Source organism: Amblyomma americanum, chromosome 3 (genome assembly GCF_052857255.1).
Source record: "Amblyomma americanum isolate KBUSLIRL-KWMA chromosome 3, ASM5285725v1, whole genome shotgun sequence".
Taxonomy (NCBI): domain Eukaryota; kingdom Metazoa; phylum Arthropoda; class Arachnida; order Ixodida; family Ixodidae; genus Amblyomma; species Amblyomma americanum.
Window position 1 is genome coordinate 86910239 of NC_135499.1, and position 17496 is coordinate 86927734.

The 17496-nt window shown below is 46.1% G+C and overlaps 1 protein-coding gene across 1 annotated transcript in view; it reads right to left on the reverse strand.

Annotated features, from left to right (window-relative positions):
* Nucleotides 1–3380: 3380 nt before the first annotated feature.
* Nucleotides 3381–17496, reverse strand: part of PCID2 (PCI domain-containing protein 2) — a 62889-nt gene continuing 48773 nt past the window's right edge. Inside the window, exon 15 of the mRNA XM_077657582.1 lies at nt 3381–3562. Within this exon, the coding sequence (XP_077513708.1) occupies nt 3473–3562 (90 nt within the window). The 3' untranslated portion in view covers nt 3381–3472. The remainder of the gene's footprint in view (nt 3563–17496) is intronic.

A 17496-nucleotide genomic window follows, 5' to 3' on the forward strand; every position in this document is an offset into this window, starting at 1 on the left:
AAGTATGTACCACAACGTAGCATACTACAGTTGAACCTCGTTATAATGAAGTTGAAAGGGCCCGGGGATTACTTCGCAAGAGCCCGTGTTGACCGAGCTTCCAGTGGAAATCATCATTCCTGTGTTATATCCATTATTTTGATACAAACCATTTTGTTATAACAACTACAGTCGACTCTTGTTAATTCAAACTTCTGGCTTAGTTGGAGTAAGGCTCTGGCCACCTTAGCATCAAGTGTATTACAATGACTCCTCTCAATTCAAATGCTGCATAATTTGAAAAATATGTTAGGTCTCATTCAATTCAAGTTGGAGTTTTCGAGAAAAAATTGTTTACAGTTGCAGTGAGTACACAGTAGTAGTAGTAGTAGTAGTAGTAGTAGTAGTAGTAGTAGTAGTAGTAGTAAAAAACTTTATTAAGGACACAAATTATGCGTCCAGCAGGTCGGCGGCCTGACGTATTGAGGCTAGTTGGTCCCCTAGTGACCAGGCATGCCAGAAGAGAGGTGGATGCCGTGGATAGTGTGGAGACTGTATGGCAGTGGGACTGAGGAGAAGGCAGTGTTCAAGATTTGTGTACAGGGACAGGCAGATGGGGCATGAGAGGTCAGCTCACGCATGCTAAAGGAAAAGGCAAGCTGGGATGGCAAGGGCATTTGTTTGAATTTTGTGAAGTACTCGGGTTTGAGGGATAGTGAGGTTGGGGTGGGGTGCCAGAAGACAGGTAAAATCTTCTCCAAGCTGTGTGTAGTGTTTTTTCAAGGTGCTTTTGAGAGCATATGCTTCGTCACTCATCTGTGGGTCCTGGGGATCACCGGAGCCGGTTATGAAAGTCGTGGGCGATCTGACTACACAGCTTATTTCCGGTGTAGCGAACCATGACGGCCACGCCTGATGCCGCATAGGCAGACCACTGACCACGCGCCGATGAAAGACGAAGCGTCGCCGCTCTGCAAGAGATCGCTTGGTTTTTGGACTGGCCGTCGGCGCTGCCCGCCGTCCTACTCGCCGTTTTGTGTCACCCGCCGTGAACTCTTTCCCCTGACCTATTTGTGCACAAACCCCCTTTCACCGGTGATACCTGAATGGCCAGGGATCCAGTTCACAGTGGCTGGGCGTAGGGCGAGAAAAGCCTCACAGAGATTGCCTCGAAGGGGTATTGCTGTTTTGGGTGGAGTGAAGAGCGGCCTGTGAATCGGTGTAGACAATGTAGTTGTTTGTTGTGGGGATTTGCTTTAATGTTTGAATGGCGTGTACGATGGGTGTGATTTCTAGTGTGGTTGAGCTGAGAGGGTTGCTGTATGATCCACATGTGAGGTGTATGGGAAATGAGGGGAATGCATGACATATGCACTCAAGGCTGTGCCCGGGAGGCATGAGGAATCTGTGTGCACCACTGTGTGAGTAGAGAAAGGAGGGTTATGGTGGGCAGCCTTGGCCAGACGATGACAGTCATGAAGTCTCGGCTGCATGTGCTGGGGGATTAGTGCAATGCAGAGGTTACAGGGCAGTGCTAGGGCAGGTATGTGGAGAAAAAGACCGATAGGAGGTATTCCAGCCTCCTGCAGAATCCAGTGACTCTGATGGGTGCCAGACAAGTGGGCAAGCTGGTGCTCCTGTTGGAGGTTGAGAGAAGGGACAGGCAGGAAAAGGCCCGTGTCATAGAGGCGTTGGTTAGATTTGTGAACTGGAGATACAGTGCGGCTTTATATAGGGTGTTGAGTGCGAAGCAGAGTATGGCAAGGTGTCGCCGCGTAAATGTAGGGTAAGGCACGTAATAAAGGATTCTGTTTAAGGCTAAGGCATGTGCTACTCACTTAGCCCAGCATGACGTCTGACTGCCCACTGAACCAAGTGAGTGACTTGATGGCATGTATTGATGGCTTGTGAACAGAGGGTGTGTTCTATTTCGTGTGAAGGTGCACGCCAAGAACAAGGTATGTGTTGACTAGGAGTATCAGTTGGTTATTGATGTGAAGTGAGATGAGCGATTGGGTGGGCCATTAATATTTTGTGTGCATGAGGAGCAGTGGTTGAGGTTTTTCTGGAGCTGGTTGAAGTCTGTTCGTTGAAAGAAAGGAGGAGGTGAGATCAAGACCTCGCTGCGGAGAGTGCAAGGGGACCCGCTGGTACACCGGAGTTTGATGTTGTCGGCATAGAAAATAGGATGCAAAGTAAAGATGAAAGCAAGCTGTCTAGCTAGGACGTTCATGCCGAGGTTGAAGAGGGTGCGGGACAACACTGCACCTTGCAGAGTGCCACATGTTAGGCTAAATGGGTCGGTGAGGGTTTGGGCGTTCTGACCCTGGAGAAAGTTGCGGAGATGTCATCACCTACACGATGAAGAGTACAGGTGATGAGGTCTGGGGTCAAGGAGTGGTAATTTAGTGTGAGAGCAAAATCAAGTTCGTTAAGAGAGAATGGCTTGTCCAGATATGGCTAGTTGAGCTGGAATTTGCAGAGAGAAATTAGTCGAGAGTGGGAGTGGGGTGAGGCTGGGGACCGAGGAGGGAATGAAGCAGGTGCTAGTTTTTGGTGGAGGGTGCTGCTGATGCAGTTACAGTCCTTATTCCAATTGGATGTGTCAAGGGTTGTGCAGTGCTGCGTGATGTCCAGGTGGAGTAGGTCTGGTGTGTGTTTCAGCTGGAGTTTGTGTGGCTGTTGACTGATTCATATGAGGAGTCGCTAGCAGCGTTTCCACAGGCGGATCAGATGTGGGTCCGGAGTTTGATGGGGGCAGAAGAGATTCCAGTCGTAGTTGCAGACTTCCGCGCCAAACGAAGGGATTGGAGCCAATCAGGATATGGTGGAGTTTCAGATGATGTGAGAGCACGGATTTTGCGGAATGTTTCCCAATTGTGAAATGTCGGGTACTCTTCCACTGGTGGGCAAAGAGGTGAAGAGATAAGAGTATGATGTAATGATCACTGAGAAGCTGTGTTTCCATGTTACGCCAGGTAATATGCATGGAGCCGAGAAAGAGTGTGCAAGTACGCATCCCTGCTTCACAATTTGAGCATGACACATGAACCTCTCAGAAGGATCCCCTGCAGTAGTCGGGAGTGGGGCAGGGCAGGGGGGAGGCAGCAACCTTTTCACTCCCTGAAAGGGTGGGGGGGGCACCTCCCCTCTCCACCAAGAAAGAAACTCCCAAAATTTTCAATGGGAGCACCACACCACAGCCTTTATCAGAGCTGCCCATAAAGTCGACCATGCTGAATTCCTTGTCCCCACACTCTGAACATGAACACACCTATATGGGAGTAAAAGGGAGTAAGTTGTCCTCTAGGGCACTCCCTTACTTGCTTTTATAAAGAAGGAGTGTGTCCTTTCTGTTTAGAGTGCAGTCCGGAAAGACAGTTGAAGCAAGTGCTTCAAGACATGTTGTGGAACAGCCTGTGCTTCATTGTGTTTCCATTTATACAGCGTGGCGGCAGCATGAAGATGGCGAAGCAGTGGTGGCAAAGGTGGTTCAACTCAGGGTGGACAGGCGGGGGAAGGCACTCTGCTTGCTCACAACGAGCTTCTGGTGCTGGAGTGAGATGTAGCCCTTGACCTTGCCCTGCACAGGGACAAAGAAGTAAACACTGGTTGTGGCTGCCATGCTTATTACAATATAAACTATCCTATAATGAAACATACACAACAGCTTAAGCCTGTATCTTCACGAGTCTATGCAGTGGCACACACAGGCCAGCCACTTCAATGCACAAGCGATCAAATTCACACCTGACTGCAGCAGCAGTTGCCCCATGAATTTCGTCTTCTTTGTCTTCTGTAGCTGAAGCACTTGGTGGAGTGCTCTCAAGAGGCTATCTCGGAGAAAACCAAAATGCAGTGGCCTTAATACACCAAGCACTAAAAGCCAGTCCACTCCATAAAAGAACAGAACCCGTGATTTAATGACCTAATGGAATCACTTAAGAACAAAGGCTTCGTTCTATTCTAAGCAAACAGATGCGACAGAGGCAGCAGTGCAAAGGATCCTTATTTGAAGGCAGCAGTGCACTTTTATAGATAGCACACCAAGCGGTGAAGCAATGTCACGCACTGGTACATTCCTAGTGGACTGAGTGACGGATATGTAATAGGCTCCTTGGCCCTCTCAGCAAGACGGTAATCTACTTTTGCAAATACTATCAGATTCAGTGCTCTAGTCATGCTTACTGATCCTAAGGCCAGTTTCAGGGACAGACATGGATAATCACGTACATAGAAACATGCTGCCGAATTAGGGGTGCTAAACACATGCAATTAATTTTGAATAAGAAACAGGAAAGCAAGTGTAAGAGCAGATATAGACATCCAAGTTTAACTAGCTGCAATGAACAAAAAAAAATCCACAGCACATGGCCATTGCATATGTGATCATGGGCATGGAGGACAACAGACCAATCCCACCATGTCCACTCCGCAAGCTCACTGCAGCACAATGCAGGTTGTCCATGCTGCATCACCACTGTGTGAGAGCGTCAGACTAACTTGACACAAATGTGAAATGTGGCCACATTGTGGTCTCTCATGGCACAAACCATAGGGCAGTTTTGTGTTTGACATGCATGCTACATCACGTTTTGAATTTTATTTTTTAAAACATAAACAGCAAATTTTAGATGTCTCACTTTACTGCAAATGAATTAAAAGAAGGGACCCCTACAACAAGAGCTCCTAGTGCTAGGCATGTGCAAATATTTGATCGAACAGTATAGTATTTGATATCCGCTTCAATCCCAATCTTTGGTATTCGAAATCTCGAGGTATTTTTCTCGCAAGAATTGTGTTTCTGGAACGCTTGCCCATCTATACATAGTCTTGGTTTCGGGTACTACCGTATAGACGGCATTTTTTTTATCGTGCTTTTGAAGCCTGGTGGTTTATCAGCTCACAAATCACAGCCAGGTTGAGGTGCAAACCCGGCTACAAACTGAGGAAAAGCAGTGCAACGTCGACACATTATTCAGGAAAATCCTACGTTCTGGCAGTCTTCGATCCCCCGCAAACTACTATAGTTACGGTTATATTTACTGTGCAAGGGTTTGACGCTCCCGTTCCTTTTCAAGAAAGCCGTGCAAGAGATTATGTGGTAAGGTCGATGAGAAGATAAACAAGCAGCCCTATCGTGTCATCGCCACACAGTTCGCACGCTTTAGAGGCCTCATCGTAAAAAGAAACTTCACCCGGTAACGTAACGGGTCACGATTACCAAAAGCAGGCAACCGCTCTCGGCATATTACCCACGGTTGACTAATTGAGCGGTAGCATGGGACCTCAATGTCGTCGACGTGCATTTACGTAAAGCAGCATGGCGCCTTTCGAGTGCTTAACTCTAAACCGGCCAAGCTCTCTGCGCACCCATGGAGAATTACTGCCATTAAAGCATAGCATTGGATAGGCTGTGAACCTAAAGCGTGAGAGCCGAGCGTTAAAGAATGAAATGATCACAATTCTCTACTACTCGCGCCTTTTCTTGAGATTCTAACTGCTTGCATGTTGATGACAATGAAGCATCGTGATGCTCAGCACATTGCATCATCTTCAGTGGTGTCAGCATTGTCATTACTTTGATCACGTGACCCCAATAGCTGGTGGTTCGATTGCTGTTTGGAGAGGTTCAGAGGGTTCGGAAGTATGTCGGTCTGGAGTACCGTCAACCCAAGATGCTCTTGGGCGTTCCATCCCAGCCTCCTTTCTTTCGGCACAGCAGTCCCATCGAAACGACATCGACACAACCGACAAATACGAACCATCCTAAACTATGCTTTCCGAAACTATCGATACGGAAGCGGTGAGTCGGGTCACCGAACCACGTGCACCGAACATGAGTCTCCAGCTCATTTAGCTCAGTCGCTTAGTGTTCGATGTTTGGGTTTGACCACTGGTTGACCCTTTGCGCCATGGCCAGTGAGTCTACGACAGATAATCCGATATGGAACTACTTCATGAGAATTGCCCCCGGCAGTGAGGCTCGCTGTTTGAAATGCAAGGTCGTTTTGAAGATGTCAACGGGGACAATGACATTGCAAATGCACTTGAAAATGCACCCCAACTTCTTTAAGGCCTACCAGGATGACCATCAAGTACGCAAAAGCTTAGCCGCCTTAAAAATGGTGAGCCAACCTAATGTTCAGCAACTGTCAGTAGCTGAAAGTTTTGTGCTGAAGATCAAGGCGTTGGCACCGTAAGCACACAAAATGATAAAGATGATTGGCCGATTTACTGCACGCGGTATGCACCCGTACTGTATCGCTGAGGAGCCTGGCTTTCTTGACATGATGAAGCTCGCGATGCCTGATTACGCAGTGCCGTCATGAATGACTTTTTCGAGGGTCATCATTCCCAACCTCCATGCATCCAAAAAAGAAGGGGTGAGAAGGAAGCTTACAGAGATCTTCGCAAGCGGAGTGGAGTCCGTCTCAATCACAACGGATGGTTGGACATCGCAAGCGAATACAGTAGAAACTCGATAAACAGAAATCGGTCAAACGGAATCAACGCTTAAATGGAACAAATGCCTCGCAGTTGGTTGGTTTTGTATTAAGGCAATGTAAAAAAAATCCCGCTAATCGGAACTCAAATTTTCCGACCACCGTATAAACGGAATTGAAAATAGACTTGAAACAGCAACTTGACGTGCACGCGCAGCGCCATCGCGATACGCATCACTGCCCCCCCCCCCCCCCCAACCCCCCCCCCCCCCCTTCTTCCCAGTTTCTGTCTTTGGACGTTTCCGGTTTTTCTCGCACACCGCAACCGCACCGCTTGTTTTCTGTCATGGTGTGCTTGCAGCTGTGTTCAGCTAGGCTTAAGCGGCTTAAGCCTTACACCCACCATTCAGCGTCGTCTGCGACATTTCATCGCAAAGTCAGCATCCAATGGCAGCACAGAAGCGACCTCACAATGCCCTTACGTTGGAAAGGAAGATGGAGATAATCAACGACTTTGAGAGTAGTTGCTTTAAAGGAACAGTGCTTGCGACGAAGTACGCCGTCCCCAAGAGCAGCCTCATGAGGAAACTTCAGGACAAGGATAAGCTGCGGCAGGCTTTCGAGAAGTCACGCTTTGGCCCTCAAAGAAAACGACTGCGGGTGGCCAACCACGAAGATCTGGAGGAATGCCTGGTGGTTTGGCTGTGGAGAGCCCGCAGTGAAAACATTCTGATCAGCGGGCACAAGAATTTGTTCTGCAGCTCAGCATCGAAGGTTTCTCGTGCAGCGAAGGGTGGTTGACGGCATTTAAAGATCGCAATGGCATAGTGTGTCGTGCCATTTCAGGGGAGGCTGCCGCTGCAGACACGACAGCATGCGGGGACTGGCGAGCAAGACAGCTGCCCAAAATTCTGTAGGAGTATGACCCAGAGAACATCTACAGTGTAGATGAGACAGCACTGTTCTTCAAATTACTACCCTCAAAATCCTTGTCCTTCAAAGGAGAGAAATGCACCGGGGGGAAGCTCAGTAAGGTCAGGTTGAGTCTTCTGATCAGGGCCAACATGACAGGAAGCGACAAATTGAAGCCGCTATTGATCGGGAAATCGAAGCACCCTCGCTCCTTCAAAAATGTCGCAACCTTGCCAGTTTCTTATCAGGCCAACGGCAAGGTGTGGATGACGCAGTCCATTTTCAGGGAATGGATTTATCGCGAGGATGCGCGCTTCTCGCGAGAGAAGAGGAAAGTTTTATTCTTTATTCTTCATCGACAGCTGCCCTGGACATAGAACTGTGCCGGGTCTGAAGTCCATACAGTTGGAATTTCTGCCAGCAAACACCACAGAGCTGCTGCAGCCTATGGATCAGGGTGCGATCCAAGCACTCCAGTCGCGCTCCCGCAAAAATCTTCTGCGGAGGATGCTGTTATGCATGGACAAGGGGAAGGACTACAGGGTCGATGTGCTGCACATCGTTTACCTCCTTGATGATGCTTGGCAGCAGGTGAGTGCAACGACCATTGCCAGCTGTTTTCAGACATGCAGGGTTTGCCTCAGCTACAAAAGAACACTGCACACAGGATGAGCGTGATGTCCAAGATGCAGCCGAAGAAGAGCTGCTACTGCAGAATTGTGCTGCGATGGGCGTACAATTTGATGAGTATGTTCAAATTGACAGTGACGTGGCAACATGCCCAGAAAACACCATGGAGCACATTGTAGCCGATGTCTGTCCCCTGATGAAAGCGAAGACGAGGAGGAAGAAGTCGAAAACGAGACTGCCGACTCTGATCCTGTGGTGGCACCTGAGCAGGCGGAATCGGTAGTCCAAATGCTGAACAGTTTCTTCCAACAAGAAGAAGGTTTTGAGCTGTTTTTGAGCAGCCTGTGTAGTATGGGTAGTGCCATTCAAAAAAAACGGTTGCGAGAGCTAGTCATTTTCACAAGCCAATAAATCTCAGTTCCCACTGATTTCTGCAGAAAAGTGAACTATTGACATCCTTTTTTTTAATTTCATTAGTGCTTTGAAAAAAAAAAGTTCACTGCTTACTGCTGTTGTGCAATAAAGTTTGTGCCCATAGTGTACCGTTCTCTTTATTATCTAGATTTTGCATTTGAGATCCGCTTCCGCGGAGACTGCCAATTGCATGCACGCCTGCCTCGACGGGACCAAGCAGCGCGGAACAGATTGCGAAATCCTGAACCTTCTCTCTCTAAACAAAACTCCTGATAAAAGAAACATAATTTGCTGGTTCCTTGAGGTTCCGTTTAACGAGAGTACACTGCAACAGCTATGTAAGTTTCACTTGCCATGTGATGGATAAGGCGTTTGTGCAGCATGTGCACGTACTGGCCTGCGCCGAATTGGCGGACACTCACACTGCCGAGAACTTGGAGGAGTTCATCGGAACCATAATAGAGGAGTGGGAGCTTCCAACTGAAGGAATAGTACTGACATCTGTCGTAACTGACAACAGAAGGAACTTTGTTTTGGCGGTTGCACAATCGTCGTGGCTTGTGCAGCTTTGCACAAAAGCGAAGGCAATAGTAGGTCGGCATAAGCGAAATCCTAAGGCTTGGGTGCGCCTTCTGGAAATTCAGAAAAGCATGCCTTTGGACTGTCTTGAAGTAGTGCAGGATGTACATGTTGGAACAGCGAGCATGCATTGAGGGCCCGACTCCTACGACTTCGTACTCCTATTACTGTGGAACTCTCGGAATGTGACACGGTTGAAAATCTCTTCACACATGAGTGGAAGCTACTAGCAGCAGCAGTAAAGGTCTTGCAGCCACTTGACCAGGCCATGACTGAACCCTCCGGGGACAACTACCCAACTCTTTCACAAGTCATCCCACTGCTTGAATGCACGAGGATCGTTCTTGCGCAGCATTTGGATGATTATGATGCAACATCAATCGCGTCCAGCCTATTAAAAAACATCAGGTCTAGATTTCCCAACATCAAGATGCATTTGTGCTGTGTTGGGTTTAATGGCACATAAGCCAAGCTCAAGGTATAGGAAAATTGTTTTCTGTAGATAGGAGCGAACATGGTGGAGTTAAAAAGTTAATTCGTTCTAGTAGTAATGAGAGACGAAAGAAATTTTATAAATGGCTAATAATAAAAGCTTTAAAGAAGGCGAGGTAACCTCAGCAGTTACCCTCGGCTGAGCAAGGACCTTGAGGCTCCCAACCAATCAAATAAATACCTCAGCCTTCTTCTCAGGAATAAGAAAATGGCTGTAGTGTATCATATAATAAGGCAAAGCTATGGATCAAGATTTAGTTTCTCAAGAACACCTGATTCTTTTAAAAAGCTATAAACACAAGACATGATAACAATGGCATTTTCACCTAAGAGCAGCACTGGGTGTAAAGGAATGTATTAATTATAAAACTTAGTTACAGTGCTTCTTTCTTAGTTTCCAGAGTTCTGAACAAAAGAATAAAATATGGTTTAGTCTCAGTTCGTCTCCGCATCATTCACAAAGCGGTATGTCTTGTTTCGTCAGTAAGAAGTTATGCGTAATGTATGTATGTCCAATGCGGAGACGACATAAAATTACTTTAATAAATCGTCTTTGGTGCCTACACGTCTTCCATTCACACAGGACGGGCTTTACAAAGAGCAGTTTCTTGTTAACCTCGTTGTCCAACAAAGTATGCCACTTTTCTCTCAGTTTATTCTGGACTAACTTGATTTAGTCCTTTTGCGGTATGTTTACTGGTTTTACGTCACCATTTCGGGCAAGTGCGACGCATGCATCAGCGTTCTCGTTCCCGCAGATGCCCACATGACTAGGAACCCAACAGAACCTGATTGTATGTCCTTATATATAAGCTCGTATTACACTATGTATTATGTTTCCTATTATGGGTTCGACTGCATTTCCGGGGTTTATTACTATAATTACGCTGAGGAAGTCTGTATAGATAACGCTGTTCTCTATGTTTTTCTTCATTATTTGTTCTACAGCTACAGCAATGGCGAAGCATTCTACTGTACAAATTGAAGCGCACTGAGGCAGCCTGACTACTTCCTCCCATCTCCGTTGTATTATTGCGCTCCCTACATAGAGTGCCGTTTTAGAGCCGTCTGTGTAGAAATCGGTGTAACAATAGGCGTACATCTCACATCAACACTTTCTTGGGTCACCCACATTAGAACCATTTGCTCCGACACTTCACGCACACTTGGCTACCTGAGAAGGAATCTGAAATCTGCATCCCCTAACATAAAACAACTCGCGTATGAAACATTTGTGCGGCCAAAATTAGAGTATGCATCATCCATCTGGCACCCATGGCAATCGTATCTCACCATCGAATTGGAATCAATTCAAAATCGTGCAGCTCGGTTCATCACTTCATGTTACTCAAGAGAAGCCAGTGTCACCGCCCTCAAGCAGTCCCTCCGTCTCTCAACACTGGAATCACGCCGCGTCGTTTCCCGCCTATGCTTACTTCATACATTTTATCATAACACAAGATCACGGCACGCTCTATTAACCGCCCCACTACGAACGTCCTCCCGGCTTAGTCACGGTAACCCGATAGCATGCATCAGTGGCCACACGTCAGCTTACAACAACTCATTTTTCCCCAACGCAATAGCACTATGGAATTCACTGCCTAACGACATCGCTGCATGCACTGATCACAAAACATTCCGCGAGAAAATAAAAATTCACCTCACATAAATCTTGATCACTTCTGCGCTCTTTTGTAGCGAGTATTGCTTGACATATCTTTGTTAAATGATGTATCACTTGCTGGAAAACCCTGATATGACTACAACCCCTTTTATGTTTGTCTGTATGTTTGTTCTTTTTATTGTTCTGCATGTTCCCATCATCGCCGTTGGAAACCAATATGCCCCCCCTTATGTAATGCCTTCGGGCCTTTAAGGGATCAATAAATGAAATGAAATGAAATGAAATTCTTGTATTTTTCACTTACTCCAAAAAACCCTTGCTGTACATATTCCTGTGGGGTATGCCTTTTATGAATGTGTATCAGTGTGAAATCGCATACAGCAGGAAACATGTACCAAGGTGGCAACTGATCGGGTGTCCGGGCAACACCACAAAGTGCATTAGTATGCTTATTTCTTGGCATTTTTCTTCGAAGCGGAGGCGAAGTGGTTTGACAGCTTGAGGTTTGTTGGTGAAGTGTGGTCTGGATGGACATTTAATAATTATGGGTTAACAGAGATGCTTTGGTAGCGACATTAGTTTCAGTACGTATCAGGTAAGCATTGTTCTCCTGTTGGTGAGGGGTGGTTCATTTGCTTCTACATAAGGACTATTTACGGGGGATGTTTGTAAGCATCAGTTGAAAGGCGCAAACCGAAGTTTTGTACTGGATCCACCCTTTTAAAGTATAACGGCCTCGCAGACCTATACACTATGCATCCATAGTCTAAGGAAGAACATATTAGTGAGCGATAGATATGCAATAGGCACATCCTATCGAGCCCCCAGTGCTTTCGTGACAGTACTTTGAGTATATTCAGGTATTGGGTTGCTTTCTTTTTTATGGTGTTTATGTGCGGTAGGATCGTGAGCTTTTTGTCAAAAGTTATGCCTAAAAATTTGTGTTCTCGTTTTACTCGAAGTACGGTTTCATTCAAGTGGAGGGTGGGATCAATCTGCAGTTTTCTCTTCAGCGAGGAAAGAACCGCCACAGTTTTTGCGGAGAAAAAATATATCCATTTCTGTCTGCCCAAAGTGCTAATTTGTTTATTGTGAGTTGTATTTGTCTCTCACAAGTTGACAAGCTAGAAGATGTGAATGCAATTTGAAGGTCATTGACGTAGAGTGAGTACATAATAGAGTGTGTGTGTATGCTGGCTAAAGAATTCATTTTTACTATGAACAATGTAGGACTTAAAATGCATCCCTGAGGAACACCACTTTCCTGAGTGAAATTCTTCGAGAGGGTAGCACCGAGACGAACTTGGAATGAACAGTTGGACAGAAAGTCGCTCAAATATTTTAGCACCCTCCTGTGGATGCCAAGCTCTGCCAGGTCACGAAGAATCCCGAACCTCCAGGTCACGTCATATGCCTTCTCCATATCCAAAAACACTGGAAGGCAGTGTTGTCTTGTATAAAGGCCTCTCGGACTGTGTTTTCCAGGTGGACTAGATGGTCAACTGAGGAACATCTTTTTTTAAAACAACATTGGTGGATAACAAGAAGCTCACGGGATTATAGAATAAACATTAGCCTAATACTGATAACACTTTTAAAACATTTGGCAAGACAGCTTGTAAGGGTTATAGGCCTGTAACTACTAGGGGAAGTGAGTGGCTTTCCTGTTTTTAGGAATGGAACAATAATGACTTTTTTCCAAGCCGCTGGTATTTTTCCTAGTACCCATATTTTGTTTAAAAATTTTAACAGAACTTCTACAGAGCATTCAGATAGATGGGATAGCATTTCATAATGAATTTCATCGGGGCCTGGTGCAGTCTGTTTATCTATAGACGGTACTCTCTGTATTTCTTGTGTAATCAAATTATTGTAAGGCTCGTTTGTGCTGTCTGCCGTAGGGAGCCTTTGTTTTTCGGCTGTGTTTTTGTATTTTAAGAATGATTGTGGCAAGACAGCTTGTAAGGGTTATAGGCCTGTAACTACTAGGGGAAGTGGGTGGCTTTCCTGGTTTTAGGAATGGAACAATAATGGCTTTTTTCCAAGCCGCTGGTATTTTTCCTAGTACCCATATTTTGTTTAAAAATTTTAACAGAACTTCTACAGAGCATTCAGATAAATGGCATAGCATTTCATAATGAATTTCATCGGGGCCTGGTGCAGTCTGTTTATCTATAGACGGTACTCTCTGTATTTCTTGTGTAATAAAATTATTGTAAGGCTCGTTTGTGCTGCCTGCCATAGGGAGCCTTTGTTTTTCGGTTGTGTTTTTGTATTTTAAGAATGACTGTGTATAGTGTGAGGAACTAGAAACTAAAAAATGTTTAATACTTGTCTGTATACCAGGGTCTGTCAGCAGAGGAAGGGTGAATGGGGAGTAGCTGCTATTTACTTTTCTGACCTGCTCCCAAATTTCTTTTATGTTGCTGTGCTGTTTATAGAAAACACATAATTTTGCAAAGATATTTTTGCAGTTTCCAACGTATATATCGGGCTTTAGCTTTTGCCTTTTTGAAAATTATAAGTCTCTCGTGAGTAGGATACCTACTAAATACACCCCAGGCTTTATTTTGTTGTTTTTTGGCTTCCCTACATTCTCACGTCCACCATACCTTGTGGTTCTGGCGCACCACTCCTGTGGACTGGGGAATAGCTAGGTGTGCAGTGCCGATGATACACTTCCTTCGTTAGAATTTCATTGAGTTCATCTAAGCTAAGTGTTTCTGGGAAAATGCTTTCTAAAACTGGCCTTTTCTCTAAACAACGGCCAGTAAGCTAAATGGAGCTTCCAGTTTGGTTGGGATGACTGCAGGTGAGGATGATAGGCTGATAGAAACTGGCAGGTGATCACTCCCATATGGGTTGTCTAAAACAACCCATTTAAAATCGCTAAAAACAGACGGTGAACAAAAAGACAGGTCTAAACAGCTCATTTTACCAGAGGCTGGGGAACAGTGTGTGGCTTTTTCCATATTTAAAGACACATTATTTGTGAGGATAAAATCCAATTATTTTACCTCTAGAGTCACAGCTTTCACTTTCCCAAAAAGGGGAGTGAGCGTTAAAAGCCCCAACTAGTAGATATGGCTCCAGAAGATCACTGATCAGTCCTTGAAGATTATGGACTGTTAATGATGAATGTGGAGAATGTATACAGAACAGATCGTTACACAGAACCACTCGTGTTTTCTAGCTGGCGATACTGACTGCAACCGCCTAAAGTTTTGTTCTGAGTTTGATTTCTTGAGCAGGGACGCCGCTTTGAACGACAATCACGACGCCTCCCGAGAGTCGATTCGCCTGCTCGCGATCACGTCTAAATGTTTTATAAAGTGTCAGGATATGCATATGTTGTGGACCAAGAATGGTTTCATGAAGACATAAAACTATGGGTAACATTGACCCTAAAATAAGTGTTATGTCACTGTAATTCCGCAGCAGTCCTCTACAGTTCCACTGAACTAAAAAAGCCATGTTTATGTTCTTGGAAGGGAATGAAACGGGATTGACCTATGTGGTGGGCCCGTTATCAGGGCTCTGTCTTTTTTTTGCTCAAGAGAGCTGTTCCGCCACTGCAAAGCGGGCGGATTAGGGGTTACATCCACCACCTCGCCAGAGGTGCTGGAATGAAGGCGGAGAAGCCGTGGTTGTGTTAGTTTCAGGCCTCCCCCGACGGGGGGAGGTCCTACCCATGCCTGCCCATGGACGCTGACCCTGCCTGGGGCGTGAATGGCCCTGCCAGAGGCTCGATGAAAGTAGCCTCGTCAGGTGCGGAGTGTTGTGTGGCTCTACGCCCCTGCTGTGTAGGAGAATGTGTGTAGGAGAATGTGTTGGTGAGCGTAAATCACCTCCTCATGCACACGCCCTGGAGTATGCAGCGTGGTTTTCTTCGCAGTTTGTGCAGCACAGGGCTACGTCACATTCCTCCAAATGGTGGTCCTTCGAAGCACATTTCGCGCAAGCTTTGTGGCCACGGCAACTCTATGAGCTGTGGGCAAACTTCTGACAACTGAAGCATCGGCAGAGATTGGGCGTGTAGTGTTCGACGTCAACTTTGAGGTATCCAACTTCGATAGTTTCAGGCAAGGTACTGGTGTTAAATGTGAGCACCATGTGTTTGGTATTTATTTCTTTGTTATCCTTGCGGATTTTGATTCGGTGAACTCCAATTATATTTTCTGTTAGATGGATGGATGTTAGCTGGCTTCTGTTAGATGGATGAAGTCAATTTCTGAGATAATGCCTCGCACTGTGTTAAGAGATCGGTGGGGAGTCACGGAGACAGAGATGTCCCTTATAGATGCAATGTTTGAGAGTTTCGAGCACTGGATGCTGCCGTGCAGTTCAAGGAGTAGGTCGAAGCTGGCCACTTTTGATACCTTGTAGCCAGTGCCAAGGTATCTGTTAAGCATTTGGACACAAGAAATGGGGATATGATTCGGGCTTGCTTTTCTTCACATTCACTGTGTATTACGTGAAACTTTGAGAATGTCGGTTCCTTTTTTGGGAAAAAATCTCCTGTTTCCTTCCGCCCTCTTTTGAGACAGGGATCATGTTTGGAAAGGAGGGGAGCCATAAAAAAATTTAGTTTTTCTGTCATGGTGCCAGCCGCCCACCATGGAGCCCAACAAGGGGACAGGACAGGAACTTGCTAGCAAGCCCTGCCCACGCCAGCTGTACACCCTAACTATAACCAAATATGACACAACTTTGGGTAATTGGCCACACAGGGTTAACTCTCGCCGCCTATGAAAAGTGAAAAAAAAAAACGAGAAGGGAGGAGCAGACAGGAAAGGTGTACGAAAGATGATAGGAAAGTGAAAGTTGGAGGGGAGGATACGAAAAGGCAACTGCCGATTTCCCCCGGTCGAGTCAGGCCGGATGTGCTGTCTACAGGAAGCTGGGGCCAAAGTGGTGTATTGCCTCCGCCGAGGGGCCTTAAAGGGGTCATGACAGCCTATTTTCACGCATACCCTGCTTATCACCTTTAATTCCCAACAGGTTAAATTACAATTTCTCCAATTTTCAGTTGATTCTGTGGGGTAAATATTTTTAAAACGAATTTTTTTCGTTTCTTTTGCGAACTGCTTGCCGGTCTGGCAACCTCTGATCGCTGACGTCACGAGCGCATACACGCCACGCGTCTGCTGCAAGCTGTTGAGGTGCTTGCATGCACACCGTAGACAGCAGTCGCTCGAAAAGCTTTTTTTCTTTTAGCCTAGCGAAATAAAATGCATTTTCCGTGTTCTCTTTTGGGAAGCCTTCAACTTAGTATGCGAGCTGAGTGATCCTTGGGAAAGCGGACTTGCTCGTGGCGCCCACTTTCCGATTGTTGAGGAAACAGAAATCGATGGACCCCTGCTTTAATATTTACGCTTAGAAGCATGCTGTTTGTATGTTATGAGTGTGGTCTCTTTTGAGCAGTCAAGTGCTCCTGTATGTGAAAAGCGGCACATGCCGTGCATGCCTTCGCCGACGTGCGCAGTGAAAGCCGCAGCATTCTTGTTCTTGTTCGCTATTCATCGGCTCAATAATTAAACTCAAATTATCGAAAGGTGCACTACAGTAACCTTGAGGCACAAAAGGAGCAGAGAAAAGTGCCGAGTGCGACGACTTCCACGCTGCATGTATACGTTTGTAAGTCGAACATACATTTCCTTTGACTCATAGAACCTTTTTGCAGGAACCAAGCCGCTTGCAAAACCCTGCGTGACTCGAATGCTTTCACTGTCCGCACCGATGAATAGTCGCCGCCGTCTAAATGACTGCTTCAAAATAATTGTAGAGTATTTTGCTGTGCGTGCGCATTGTGCCCCAGGAGTGCGATGATTACGACAACTGCAGCCCAGCGCTAAGGTTGTTTACATGGCGGTGCGCAAACAGTACTGCTCGTTTGCTTGGCATAAAACGCCAGGCGGGTTATCCTTATCTTAAATACTACGTACTCTTGCTCACAAATTGCACTTTTACTCATTTACACATCATAACACTGCAATAAGCGCCGATGATGCTATATCGCCTGCTTGGAAAACGTTTCGCGTAGGATACCGGCGCTTTCCGCTAATTGTATCTGCTCAACATCAAGATGCCTCAGCTTCCAGCACTGGCCATGATGGTTGACCCTATGTACAAGGATGCATGCTATACTGCTAAAGCTGAAAAGAAATGGGCCCTTCATCTTCTTGTGAAGGCAGCAGAAGAGATAGTGCTAGTGGACCAGCATGCTAAAACACCAAGTGGAGACTGTGAATCTCCAAGGCCAACCAGTTTGGGTGACTCTGTGTGGTGTGCCCTCAACAAATCTAGTTTTGATGAGAGCTACCAACCAGGCAATACAGCGAAGAATGAGGTCACTGAGTACTTTACTAGAGAAACCCCCTTCTATCACGGTCCGAAGACCCTTTGGCATGGTGGAGG